This window comes from Ovis aries, chromosome 17 (assembly GCF_016772045.2).
Source record: "Ovis aries strain OAR_USU_Benz2616 breed Rambouillet chromosome 17, ARS-UI_Ramb_v3.0, whole genome shotgun sequence".
Classification (NCBI taxonomy): domain Eukaryota; kingdom Metazoa; phylum Chordata; class Mammalia; order Artiodactyla; family Bovidae; genus Ovis; species Ovis aries.
The window spans coordinates 63771468-63785590 of NC_056070.1; the positions used below are offsets into that span (position 1 = coordinate 63771468).

Sequence of the window (14123 nt, forward strand, 5' to 3'; positions counted from 1 at the left end):
GCGGTGGCGCGGCCGGCGGTAGGTGGAGTCGCCTCGAAACCTGGACGGCAAGCTGGCGGGGTCAGCCCTCGACGAGCGGCCTGGGGCATGGCTGTGTGGGGCCTGGGAGGTCGCCTTGGCTTGCGCGAGTGCCTTGGAGCCCGCAAGCTATTGTGTCCCCGTTTCCAGAGCCGTGGCCCCCAGGGCGTGGAAGACGGGGACAGGTGAGTACCTGGCTGAGAAGTTAACTCAGACACCTGACCTGAGTTGTGTTGTCGTCGCCGTGTTTACATCACACCGATGGGAGGTCACCGCAGCAATCGCCAGGTGACCTCCTCTTTAATCCTGACGTCACCATGGCAACTTGGGCTCCGGGGAAACCAGAGACCAAGATTTCTTAGCACGAGACAAGTCCAAACGAAACCCAGCATCCGTCAGGACCGGGCATAGCCCACGTGAACCAAGAGGGTCATCTTGCTTGACCTCACAATCAGTAGGGGTCCTCAGTTCGGATCTTAACCTGTCTGCAAAGCAGTCAAGACACAGAGAGACACCAGCGCGTTGTAAAGATGGCTCTCATCACATACCTTGAAACTAGCACCCCATCCTGGACCTCAAACCTGACTCACTCCAGTACTCTTGCCTGGAAAATCCCATGGGTGGAGGAGCCTGGAAGGGTGCAGTCCATGGGGTCGGGAAGAGTCGGACACTACTGAGTGACTTCCCTTTCACTTTTCACTTTCATGCATTGGAGAAGGAAATGGCAACCCACTCCAGTGTTCTTGCCTGGAGAATCCCAGGGACGGGGGAGCCTGGTAGGCTGCCGTCTTATGGGGTCGCACAGAATTGGACACGACTGAAGCGACTTAGCAGCAGCAGCAATATGTTTTATAGATCCAGTAATTCAACCTCTAATAACCTTTTAATGTCACATTTTAATGTTGAAGTCTGTATTAAAGGTGTTGCTATTTGAAAATGCCTCTTTTTGAACCCTATTTTGGCAATTCTCCATTTCAGAGTATACTTGAAGCTTCATAGTGTGAAGGGTTTTTTTTTCCCTTTCAAGAGCCCTTGGCTTGGGACTTCCCTGGTTTTCCAGTGAAAGTGAAAGTCACTCAGTTTTGTCTGACTCTTTGCGACCCCATGGACTATGCAGTCCATGGAATTCTCCAGGCCAGACTACTGGAATGGGTAGCCTTTCCCTTCTCCAAGGGATCTTCCCGACCCCATAATTGAACCCAGGTCTCCAGCATTGCAGGAGGATTCTTTACCAGTAGCTGAGACCAATCTTCCAATGCAGGGGCCCTGGGTTCCATCCCTAGATCCCACATGCTGCAACTAAAGATTCCACATGCTACGGTGAAGATGAAAGAAACCAGGTGCCCAACTAAAGATCCAGTGCATGCAAATAAATAAAAGTAAATATTTTTAAAAAAGAAAGTCCCTGGCTTGGTAGAACAGAAGTGATGCTTTGGGGTTGCCGAATAAGTCTTGGGCCAGAATCCAGCCCTACTGCTTCTTTCCTGGGTGACCTAGAAAGGTGAGTCTCATCCTGTGAGCTACAGATTCCTCAGACATAAAATGAACGTCATAGATAGTGCCTTCCTTTGGGGCTTGGGAATATTCCAAGGATAATACCAGGAGATAGTGCCAATAATTCACTTAGCACAGTGCAGAGACTAGGAAAGTGATCAATAAATTCTTTCAGCAAATATTTATTGAGTGTCTTCATTGAGCAATGTAGTACATCAGCTACTCTGCAGGTACAGGTGTGACAAGACACAGAACTGGCCCACAAAGGGCTTAAAACTAAGAGGAACAGAGGGGAGAAATTTCAAGAGATGCAAGCTGAAGGAGTGAGTTCTGACACTAAGGGTACAGGTAGCAAACTGACCCACTGAAGAAGGCGTCTCACTGGATATGCCATATATCCTCACTCAGCCTCTCTTGATGTGTATTTCTCCTTAGGCCACAGCCTTCCTCGAAGACTCCCAAGGTCCCCAAGATCTACACCAAAACAGGAGACAAAGGTAGGGTGGGGACAGGCGAAAAATGAAAAGGAAGAGATGGCAGATTCCCTCTGAAAGTTCTTCCATATTCTTTGCAGACATTAGAGTATGTGACAGATCTCAGTAGGCATCACCCAAGTGTGATGCAAATGAAAGATGCCCCAGATAAATTGAATGACAAAAGCAAGTTGCAGAACAATCCAGAGTTGGGATCCGTTGGATGAAAGTGTGTGTGTGTGTTTATATGTGTGTTCAGAAAGGCAATGGGAAAGGTTACACCTTGGACTGTTACCTGAGAGAGAGATTGAATAGTGAGAGAGAGGAATGAACAGGCAGGCTTTCATTGTTTCCCGTACATACTTTTATCCTATCCTGTTATCTTTTGTAACAAGCATATATTGTTTTGATAATTTAAAATCTGTCAGAACAGGGGACTTCCCTGGTGGTCCAGTGGCTAAGACTCTGCACTCTCAATGCAGGGGGCCTGGGTCCAATCCCTGATCAGGGAACTAGATCCCACATGCTGCAACTAAGACTCAGTGCAGCCAAATAAATCAATAAATATTGGGGGGAAAGAAGAGTATATCAAGCTTAAAAAAAAACCTCTTTAATTTTGGGAGCAAAATATTTCTCACAGGGTTTTCTAGCACCTTCACTGGAGAAAGAAGACCCAAAGATGACCAGGTGTTTGAAGCCGTGGGAACTACAGATGAATTAAGTTCAGCCATCGGGTAAGGAGGACAGGATTGACCTTGAGGTTGGGTATGAGTGGGTCATTAGCAGGTGCGACTGAGGTGCGGCCCTCCAGAGCCAGTCCTAGAGGCCGCTTGCTCTCGATGAACCTGGAGGTGCAGGGGCAGCCGGTCAGCTCAACTAGGCTGCGGGCCGCGGACCCCCTTCACCCTTCCCGTCTGCTCGTGTGCTGCCTTCTGTCCCTGGCTGTGTGCCCCTGCCTCACCCTTCCCTCCCTGCTCCCTCACTGTGCTCATGACTTAGAAGGTGGACTTGGGGAAGTCGTCAGGATTGGCCAGGCCTTGCTGGGGTAACAGTGCCCACATCTCATGACTTGCGCCACCAAAGGGATATTTCATCCTCTTACTTCAAGCCCATCCTGGGTTGGGTGTGTTTCTCTGCATGGCCTTCGCTCTGGGACTCAGGCTGGTGGGACAGCTTCTGTCTGGAACACGATTACTGACATTGGCCAGTAATCACGACAGAGGGGAAGACAGATCAAGGCAATGCCCATGCTGGTTCTTAAGGCTTCCATGAAGTGACGCGCCATCTCTGCTCATGTTTGATTGGCCAGAGCCAGGCACGTGGACACACCTGCCAGCGGCGGGGGTGGGAGGGGCAGCAAATATTAGAGAACAAAGTACAAGCCACTCAGGAGGCTGTTGGCAGCGTGAGCTGCAGTTACTGTCAGCGCTTGTTCTTGAGCGCTGGTGTGGCCTTGCTGGTGAAGGTCATGGTAATCAGATGGACCTGCGTTCAGATTCTCTCGCACTTCCGACTGGCTGTGCAACTTCAGGCAGATCACCCGGTCTTTCTGAGCCTCAGTTTCCTATTCTGTCAAATGATCATAGTGTGAAGGACTTCCCTGGTGGTTCAGATGGTAAAGAGGCTGCTTGCAATGCAGGAGAGCCAGGTTCAATCCCTGGGTTGGGAAGATCCCCTGGAAAAGGAAACGGCAACCCATTCCAGTATTCTTTCCTGGAGAATTCCATGGACAGAGGAGCCTGGCCGGCTACAGTCCATGGTGTCACAAAGAGTCGGACACCGCTGAGCAAGTTTCACTTATAATACATTTCAAAGGCAACAATAGAAATCAATGACATGGGTTCAAATTCTGTCACACTGCCGACTGGCTGTGTGACTTCAGGCAAATCACCTGGCCTCTCTGAGCCTCAGTTTCCTGTTCTGTCAAATGATCATAGTAAAAGTATCCAATCTCATTGGGTTCTTGTGAGGATGGAATGAGAAAATTCCATGTTCCCCTCTTAGTGCTAGGTGGCTAGCACTAATCACAATGCTAGCTATTATCATTATTATTAATTATTAAGACCTGCTTGTTCAGGGCTGCCAGTTCTCAATGACAGGCCTGACTAAATAAGGTTTTCAGGATGGATAATGGGAGGTGGAGCTAGACTGCCCGCAGAGTAGAGGACAGACTCCTTGGTGTGTGTGGGAAGAGTATGGAAAAGGAGGAGTAGACACAAGAGGAAGCAGGCAGAGGGCCAGGAAGGCGGGTTCTAGCATCATTGGCTATTCAGAATTAGCCAGTCAGCAGCCCATCATCCCTCAGGTGACCTGGGGCCGGGGCCTGGCCAAAACTCAGCTGTGGATTCTTCTGCCTGTTCAGCTCTGTTCATATGCATCACCTGGACCCGGTCAGAGGAGGCACTGAAAGAGTTGTTGGCTGGATGAGTGATACGAAAAACAAATACCCCCAATCATATGTAAGGTTATGGTGTTATAAAAACATTGTCAACAAAAATATAACCCCTTTCCTGTGATAGCTCAGTTAGCAAAATGGTCTGTCACCTGAGAAGGTATTACCTTCCAGCAAGACAGGGCTTCCCTGGTGGCTAGGATGGTAAAGAATCTGCCTGCAGTGTGAGAGACCTGGGTTCAATCCCTAGATTGGGAAGATCCCCTGGAGAAGGGAATCTCTACCCACTCCAGTATTCTTGCCTAGAGAATTCCATGGACAGAGCAACCTGGTAGGCTACAGATCTCAAATACTGAGCGACTAACACTCAAGACAGGGCCTAGGGATGTTATATTTGAGGCAAATTCTTTTTCCTTTTTCCTCGTAGGTTTGCTATGGAATTAATTGCAGAAAAGGGCCACCCGTTTGTGGAAGAGCTTCAGAAAGTGAGTAACATTGTCTTACCGGGAGCTGGGATTTTTTCCAACCCTGAGGCCTGATGGCGGTAACTAGAATTGCCGTCTGACCATCACTTCCTCTCTGTGTCACCTGGGACTAGTCACTTTCCCTCTGTGAGCCTCAGTTTCTTCATCTGTAAGATGGGAACACACAGAAATCACCCTCCCTCACAGGTGAGTGTAGAGGCTTGCTCTCAGAGAGGGAAATGTGAGGTCAGTGGTCTCAGCCCAGTTCTGCCCCTCAGGGGACATGGGGCAATGTCCGGAGATGTTTTCAGTCGTCACAACTGGAGGTGGAAGTGCTGTTGGGGTCTGGTGGGTGGAGGCAGGAAAGCAGCTAAACGTCCTACAACGTACAGGACACCCCCCAACCCCCACCCCAGAGGATGACCTGGGCCAAAGTGTCAGTAGCTGTGAGGTTGAGAAACCTGGGAGGCCCAGCCGCGGGGAGCCCTTGGTAGGGGGATAGTAGGGTTCTTAGAATGACTGCTGTGTTCCTTAAGAGGCAGCCAGGCTTTGGCCCTCAGAGAGGACTTCTGAGATGGAGGCAGCGCTGCCACCCCTAGAGCACGAAGGACACCCCAGGTTTCAGTCTGCGTGCTGCCCTGAGTCTGCTGCCCCCTGGAGGGTCAGCCCTCGGCCCGCTTCAGTCCTCCAGGCCAGACTGGAGCAGGACGGGGGCCCTGGGAGCAGACGCAGGGCAGTGAGGGGCTGCCCAAGGTTGGGAGGCCTAAACAGCTGGAATGTTCTATGAACGTTCTATGAACGCGGCACCTCCTGTGTGAGGGAGGCTGGTCTTCAGCCTCATCGTGAGGAACTGTTGGTGCCCACAGCAGTCGTTTCTGGTCTGCTGTGCCCACCTCTGAGCAGGGTTTGCCTGGGGGCAGGGGGGTGCAATGACACGATGAGCCCCCCCTTACTTTAGGCCACATACTTTGAGTGACACTTTCAACATCATCTTCTCCAGCGCTGCTCAGGCCACCCACCCCAGCCTCCAGCTGGTGCCTCTCCCAGGCTCCCACAGCTCCTGCGCTTCTGCCTCTAAAGTGAAAGTGTTAGTCGCTCAGTCTTGTCCAACTCTTTGCGATCCCATAGACTATAGCCTGCCAGGCTCCACTGTCCATGGGATCTTCCAGGCAAGAATACTGAAGTGGGTTGCCAGTTCCTTCTCCAGAGGATCTTCCCGACTCAGGGATCTTCCCAACCCAGGGATCGAACCCAGGCCTCCCACATTGCAGGCAGATGCTTTACCATCTGAGCTACCACAGATGGGAATCACCAGGCATATGGCCTGGGCATCCCAAGGGTATGGACTGTGGCTTGTTCTCCTAGGCTGCCCCAGGGCCTGTAGAAGGCCAGGCAGCCTGTTCCCAGCTTTCCCTGCAGAAGCCCATGAGGTGGAGGCTAGCTTTCACATCTTACAGAGGACAAAAGCGAGGCTCAGGCCAAGGCCCTGCAGCCAGGAATCCCAGTGGGGCTGGGATCTGATTCCCAGGCAGCAGTCACCTCTCTCCAGCCCCAGGGTGAATGCTGCAGGTGGCCAATGGCGGGGTGGGACTGTGAAGTCACTTTGCGCCAGAAGCCATGGAGACACCACATGGTCACATAACTCAAGCAGAGTCTGCGGCCTGGTGGCCCAAGGAGCTCTGTCCTGCTTCCAGCACCCTGACATGGTTGCCTTCTCATCAGAGGGCAGATCTGTCCTGTCCAGTTTAAAAAGCACTGGCAGGCTTTCCTGGTGGCTCAGTGGTAAAGACTCTGCCTGCCGATGCCGGAGACACAGATTCGATCCCTGATCCGGGAGGGTGCCACATGCCGCAGAGCAGCTAAGCCCGTGCACCACAACTTACTGAGCTTGCGCTCTCGAGCCTGCGTGCCGCAGCTACTGAGACTGGAGCCCTAGAACCCGTGCTCCGCAACAAGAGAAGCCCCAGCAGTGAGAAGCCCAGACTCCGCCACTAGAGAGTAGCCACACTCGCCACAACTCGAGGAGAGCCCACGCAGCAGCAAAGACCCAGCGCAGCCAAAAAGAAATTATTGAAAAAGAAGAAGAATACAGATCAAAATAAAATAAAAGGCACTGCCGCCTTGGGTCTCTCAGCCCAGGTGTTATAGGTTAGAAAACCAAGGCCGTCAGGTTAGAGAAAAGAAAAAGACCTCCCAGGGCCCCTGCCTATGGGAGAGGAGGGTCGGGAGAGGATTCTTCCTATCCACCCTGGGCCTTCGATGCTCACTGTCTGCGTCACCCAGATATCCCCAAGGGAGCCACGTCCCTTGCCGACCAGGGCAGATGTTCTGTGGGTTCAGACAGTTTGCTAATAGCCTTTAAATGCTGGCTCCTTAGCGATCTGCCAGCCCCAGCCCACCAGCTTCTGCGCGTGGGCGCAGGGGACCGCGCGTGGCTGGCATGACGAGGTTCTCATCTGTGCCTTCCTTTCCTCCCCCAGATCCAGTGCTCCCTGCAGGACGTTGGCTCTGCCCTGGCGACTCCAAGCTCCTCAGCCAGGGAGGCTCACTTAAGTAAATCTCTCCCTGAATGCACTGGGTGTGTGCTCAGAGGGCCCTGTGGGGGCCCAGGGAGCCCTCTCCTGGGGGGCACCTGGGACCCCTGTCAGCCTGGCCTTGCAGCCTGAGAGGGAAGGTGCCTCTGAGCCAGTGGAGTGGTTTGCGGGGCACCTGGATGGAAAGGAACGGGCGGGTTCCTGTGATCCTGGGGCCGTGGCCTCACGCAGTGCTGGTCTCCTTGGCTCCTCAGAGCATGCCACATTTGAGGCGGGGCCCATCCTGGAGCTGGAGAGGTGGATCGACAGATACTCTCGCCAGCTGCCCCCGCTCACCGCTTTCATCCTGCCTGTAGGTACCCGGCCGCCTCAGCCTGCAGGGTGGCTTTGGGCGCGTGTGTTGACACCAACATACCAGCAGTGACGAAGTCCCCCTCGTTTATGTGTAACGGTGACAGAAGCTGTCCCCCAGCCCCCGAGTCCCCTCCAGACCTTCACTGGTCCCATTCCCACCCCTGCCCGCCTTAGAGAGGGGTACCGAGAGGCTTCCTTTGAGGTTCAGACAGTAAGAATCTGCCTGCAGTTCAGGAGACCCAGGTTCAATCCCTGGGTCAGGAAGATCACCTGGAGAAGGGCATGGCAACCCACTTAAGTATTCTTGCCTAGAGAATCCCATGGACAGGGGGAGCCTGGCGGGCTGCAGTCCATGGGGTCACAAAGAGTCGGACACGGCTGAGTGACAACACCCAGAGACTACGCCCCGGTAGGGCCCTTGGAGGCAGAACACTGCCCTGGGTTGTGGGCAGGGTGAGCCTGCATGTCCGTCAGTCCGTCTGAGCTCCATGTCTGCAGTGGGCACCCCCCAGCCCCCTCCACCCCATCCCCACTCCAGCCAACACCCGCTTTCTTCTTTCAGTCAGGAGGCAAGAGCAGCTCTGCACTGCACTTCTGTCGGGCCGTTTGTCGCCGAGCTGAGAGACGGTACAGGGCCTCCGGGAGCGCGGCTGCAGTGGGGAGGTGGGGCGGCGGGGGGACACGGGTCCCTGGTGAGATCAGAGCTGGTGCTGAAGCGGACAGCTCCAGCAACAGGGGGGTGGGGGAGGCCCAGCGGGTCTAGTTGATTAATCATAATGATAGTACCACTCAGGTGGTGTGAAATTCAGCCTTCAGTGAAGGTTTCCCGTTCTTCAGGTTAATTTAAACAGGAGGGGCCCTCTGCTGAGCAGAAAGATCAAAAAGCTCCACAGCATGATGAAAGCTGTGATGGAGGGTGCTTGGCCCCAGGGGGACCCAGCCTGGGATTGGGCTTGAGGGGGGGGGCCAATAGTTAGTGGGGGAGAATGGTGGACAGAGTGTCCAGGGCGAGGGGACAGCAAGGGCAGAGGCAGCAGCCTGCACTGAACGCACAGAAAGGAGGCTGAAGATCTGGTCCCCAGTGAGAGGCGTGGGGCACAGTGAGGCCCGAGGCTGAGCCGAGGCCAGGCCGGGCAGGGCCTTCTACACCCAAGGGCTCTGCCTTTATCCTGAAAGCTGATGACCGGCTTTAGGCCGTGGGGTGACTACTGGGTGCTGGGTGGAGAAGGGCCCAGACCAGCCAACCACCTGCTGACCCCATCCCTAAATTCAGAATCAGACAGGAGGGAACCTCCCAGAAGCTGCTGACAGCCTTATCAAGGAAACATTAAAAGAGCAATTGCAGGGACTTCCCTGAGGGTCCAGTGGCTAAGACTCACATTCCCAACCCAGGGGGCCCGGGTTTGATTCCGGGTCAGGGAACTAGATCCCACATGCCACAACTAAGAGTTCACATGCCACCACTGAAAAGATTCCACCTGCCACAAGTTAAAACCCTGGGAAGCAAAATAAATAAATATTAAAAAAAAAAAAGATACTGCATGCCACAACAAAGATCAAAGATCCCATCTAAAACCCAGCACAAAAAAATAAATTAATTAAAAAAATAAAAAATAAAACCCAGCACAGTCAAATAAATATTGAAATAAACAAAAGAGTGATGTGCAAAATCTCCATTTAACACGATTCATAGGCCAGGCTGCCACCCAGCTTTACACAAAAATGACAATAAAGATAATAAAACGTCTGTATACAACAGACGAGGCTGTGCTGGGCGCTTTGTATTCATTATTTCATTGATTCCTTGTGGTAAGCTTGGAAGAGAGGTGGTGGCAGTCCCCACTCTGCCAGGGTCAGGAAATTGGGGCTCAGAGGTGACACCGTGGCCAGGGTCCCCTGGGTGGTCCATGGCAGAGTCCAGACTGGAGCCCAGGTGTGTCTGCTCCAAACCTGAGCTCTGTCCACGGCCCCATGTCATGAAAGTTTCACTTTTCATGAAAGGCTCTTGGGCCCAAGTGGTTCGTAAAGGGATGCTGGGTCACAGAAGAGCTTCAGCTTCAGGAGAAAAGAGTCATTTGCCCAGAGCCATCCACGTCAGCAGTGCTCATAGTAGCAAAAACGTGGAGATGGTCCAAAGAAAGGTCCAACAACGGGAACTGGCCAAGCAGAGGAGGGTCCTCAGGACGCCAGACCTGTGTACAGGTGACAAAGCCCCTGGGAGAGGGGACAAAAACCTGGGACCTTGGTCTGGGGTGAGCGCCTCCCAGCAGGGGTTATGCAGCAGAGGTGATGGGCCCCGGAGGGGCTACCACGTCATGGGCCCTCATCTCCAGTGAGCACCCTCTAGAACGTCTGCGCACAGACTGGCGAGGACGCCCGGTCAGGCTGCAGCAGGAGGGAGGTATCGGCTCAGGACGCAGCCCCGGGCCCCGAGCGTGCTGAGCCCCTAACAACAGTGTGACGCTGTGTTTCCTCCTCTTCTAGCGTGGTGCCTCTTGTCCAGACGGGTGAGACCGACGCAAACGTGGTCAAGTTCTTAAACAGGTACTCAGATGGGATCTGAAGAGCCTGCCAGAAAACGTAGGCACATTGTGGGGAGTGACGACCACAGAACGAGCCTCCCTCATTCATTCACTTCAGTTGTGCCAAGGTTGAGAAGCCGGGCCTAGGCCCCCTCTGCTCACAGCGAGTTCCTCAGACCAGCAGTGCCAGCATCGCCTGGGCGTCGCTTACACTTGCCCAGCTGGTCCTCTCCAATCAGAATCTGATCTGCATGTCACCAGGATCCCTGAGGGATTTGTTTGCATGCCCCAGATTGGGAGGCACCAGGCCTGGTTGTCGGAAGGTGCAGAAAGCAGGGACGGGGCCCAAAGTCGCCAGCCCCTTGAGGCCGGGCAGGGCAGCGGCCTCTTCCTGGGGAAACCGCCCCAGCCCTGGCGCCAGAGCCGGGTGCCGGGCTCGCACGGAAGCTGGCCTCACATGCCATCCATCAAGCCCGGGTTGGCTGAGCACCCGCTGTCCTGCCAATGCTCCTGGGGGCGTGTGATTGATATTTCCTCCTTGAAGGCTCAGTTAGGGAGGACCCAGTTAGCATTGATCTCTCATTTCAGTCCATTCTGTTTGCCTGCTTCTGCCCCTCCAGACTCAGCGACTATCTCTTCACATTAGCCAGATACACAGCCATGAAGGAAGGGAATCCAGAAAAGATATACAAGAAAAATGACCTGTCGGACCGCACCTGAGGCTCTGGGAAAGAATGGAAGTGACGACGGTGAAGGGAAGACTTCGCCCTCGCATCCTGACCCCTGAAGATCTCACCCACAGGGGCCAGAAGCTGGTCTGTCTAGACCTGGCTTCCTTTCACAGCCCTGCCACTTCCTTTGGGAGCTGTGGCTGGTGGAGAATCCTCCCCTCCTCCCCTGGGCTCTCCTCGGTCTTCCAGGAAGTGGGAATGAAGTCGGTGTTGCAGGAAAGAAAAATAAAGTGATTGCTTCATTGAGGAACCAAGCAGAAAAAAAGAATAAAAGTGGGAAAGGCTTGCACCGTGTGTGTGTGTGTCTGTGTGAGTGTGTGTGTGTCAGAGCGCAAGGCCTTCCACTGGCAACTCTGGCCGTCCGAGGATTTGGAATGGTACCAGAGGCCCTTGGAAATGTAATTGTGATTTACCTGTGCCAAAGGGGCTTTAAATGTCACATTTATAAAGGGGAAGGCAGACAGGATTTGGAGTTTAGTCACCTCTGAGCCACTCATCACAGGCGGAGGACGGCTGCAGACTGGCAGGCGAGGCCTCGGAAGCACTTGGACTTGAAGTGTGTGCATTGCCGGGGTGTGACCTGGGGAATCTTCTCTCAAGGGGAGTCTCCCTCCATCAGGGGCCAGAGACCCCCGCAAGAGAGGGAGACTGCCACTTTGAGGGGGCCATGTCCTGCCCAGGGTGGCAGCATCCAGGGCCAGAGGTGGAGTGCCTTCAACTTCAGAGAATAAGCTCACGGTTCCAGCGAGGCTGACACAGACCAGACCGACTTCTCTGACGTTGCACTTGGCTGGTTTATCCCTCTGAGATCCAGACCACGGCTGTATTTTATTTCAGTTGTCACTGCGGCTCCCTCCCGCTATGAAGCGACACTGCCCGCGCCAGCTGTGTCCTTGGGAAGGGAGATATTTATGAAGGGCGAGGCAGCAGCCCTGAGATCCTGAAGGTTCCACACCGCTAATTGCAGGAAACGAGTTGGGAGGGGCAGGCTCGCACAGTCATGGCGGAAAGATCCAGTGAACTCCATCCGGCCATCGGTCATTAGCATGAAGCGCGAGAAGGCAGGTCCCTCCAGCCATCCTTGCCAGCAAGTCAGCAAACAGTAAAATGATGAGTTTTGTGCTTGCCTCTGCTTTCATTCTTAACCAACTTGCCTGCTCATTTTGCTGGAGGGAACACCGTATTTCCTCCCCTCTGGGTCCTGTTGTTCCTGGACTTGGGCAAAGTGGTAAGGTGCAGGTGACCATGAGTAACAGCGAAAACCCTCCAGGAAGTGGCCCCGACCAGCGGTTGGCACCAGGTCTGGTGCACAGCAGGCGGCTTGGCTGGTGTGAATGGAGCTGAGAATGGCACAGAATAGGCTAAAGGCAGTTTGTGGCTGAGTGGGTGGGCACTCAGGCTGGGCTGGGGAGGGGTATGTTCCAGGAGCTCCCAGAATCCATCAAGTCACTGGATCCTTCCTGCACCTCAGCATCATCCTAGAGGGAGCAGGTTGTACATAATAAATAGTCCTGCACTCCCTACCATGGTAGACCATCCTACAAAGGACAAGAGAAGTGGTTTGAGTAGACAGCATTCTCAAGGGCTGATCTTGCCTGTAGCCAAATCCACGCCCCACCAGCCCTTGCTGGGAAGGGCTGTCACAGGCCAGATGGTAGCCCCAGGTTCCCAAGTCCCGACCGCTCCACACCATCCCTTCCATTGTGAAAACATCTCCAAGAAACAAACACTCGAAGAGACAAACATCTCCGAGAAACGTTCAGATACAGGCATGTCCTGTGCCTGACACAGCCATGTGGGAGCCAGAAGCAAAAGGAAAAATGTGTTCATCCCCCAGACACTCCTCAAAAGATCCTCCTGGGTCTGGCACCTAGTGGGAAAAGTTAAACTCCACAATCCAAACACAATTGTAAACAGAGCCCGTTTACAGCCACTGTCAACCCTCGTAAATGATTGTTTCCATCACAGTAACAAGGGTCAGGGGAGAAAGGGCAGGCAGTTTTTATTTATAATTGTGATACCTTGTTGATCAGATTTTTTTTGGTATAATTTTGATTTTTAAAAAATTATGGCATGAAAGCATTATTTCTCTTGCTTCCTGGATCTGGAGGCATTTCCATAAATTTTGCACCCAAAAAAGTGCTCTACCTGCCTCTTGCTAGTCCTGGTCTGGCTCTCAGGAATGTATTTAGTGCCATGGCCGGAGGTGGTTGGATATTCCAGCAGCGAGAAGCCCGCCGGGTGACATCACTGAAGGGCTTGATGTGCCAGGCCCTGGGCCGGGGGCTCCACCGACATTATCTTGTTGAAATCACCCAGCAGCCCCGAGGGAGGCACCGTCTGTGTCCTCCCAGCAGTGGAGGGAACAGGCTTGAGAACCGACTCGTGTCAGGGAGTCAACGCCAGGACCTGGGCCCAGGACGTGGCCCTGTGACTCCTGGCCGGGTGCCCCTCCCCCTGCCGCCACTTGACAGTCGTTTTAATCACGACCTGGGCCTCCGAGAACAATGTCAGGCGCTAATAGATTCTGCTGTCTCATTTCTCAACCTAGTTTCCCTTAACTGATATTTCATGGCTATTGTTAATGTGCATTTTTTTCACCGAGTAATTTTCACAGCCCGAACTTGTAACACATCCCAATGACAAACGTCCCCAGTACTGAATCCCCCCCCTCAGCTGCAATGTCACCCTCATTTCCTCCCTACCCCGCCCTGACACCTTTCTCCGACAACCCATCCAGTTTTATGATCCCTCTGTCCCAGTTATCACTACTGAACCTTTAAGAACCCAGACGCATTTCAAGTTTAATTGAATAAAATCCTTTGTGTAATAAATTCCACACGAACGCTACATAAATCAGTGCCTGGGAGGCTTTGTGCCTCATCCCTCCCTTCAGGCCAGTCTGATCTTGCTTACAGAGGGGACCGAGGCCTCCTTTGCAGCCCAGCTGGGGTGCAGGGTTCATTTGCCTCAACCTGTGGCTTTTCTTCTCTGGGAGTCCATCGTGGGAGACAGTGCTTGGATGCGAGCTGAAGCAGATGTGCTGGCTGGGGACATAGCATTTGGGAGGTTAGGGGGTACCCAGGAACTTTGGGGGATGTCCTGGCGTTCACCCATTCACAGATTCGGAAGTTTCTTTTT

The 14123-nt window shown here is 53.4% G+C and overlaps 1 protein-coding gene across 1 annotated transcript; it reads left to right on the plus strand.

Annotated features, from left to right (window-relative positions):
* Positions 1-35: 35 nt before the first annotated feature.
* MMAB (metabolism of cobalamin associated B) lies at positions 36-11267 on the plus strand. The gene is made up of 9 exons (XM_027956642.2): positions 36-203; positions 1948-2009; positions 2626-2719; positions 4805-4862; positions 7322-7394; positions 7630-7727; positions 8292-8356; positions 10214-10273; positions 10872-11267. Exons 1-9 carry the CDS (start codon positions 88-90, stop codon positions 10969-10971), a joined length of 726 nt encoding a protein of 241 aa, XP_027812443.1. The 5' UTR covers positions 36-87; the 3' UTR covers positions 10972-11267.
* Positions 11268-14123: the final 2856 nt, after the last annotated feature.

Coding starts and splice junctions, on each gene's coding strand:
- MMAB (XM_027956642.2), top strand. CDS start 88: ATGGCTGTGTGGGGCCTGGGAGGTCGCCTTGGCTTGCGCGAGTGCCTT. Junction 204..1,947: donor GGCGTGGAAGACGGGGACAG/GTGAGTACCTGG, acceptor ATTTCTCCTTAG/GCCACAGCCTTCCTCGAAGA. Junction 2,010..2,625: donor CACCAAAACAGGAGACAAAG/GTAGGGTGGGGA, acceptor TATTTCTCACAG/GGTTTTCTAGCACCTTCACT.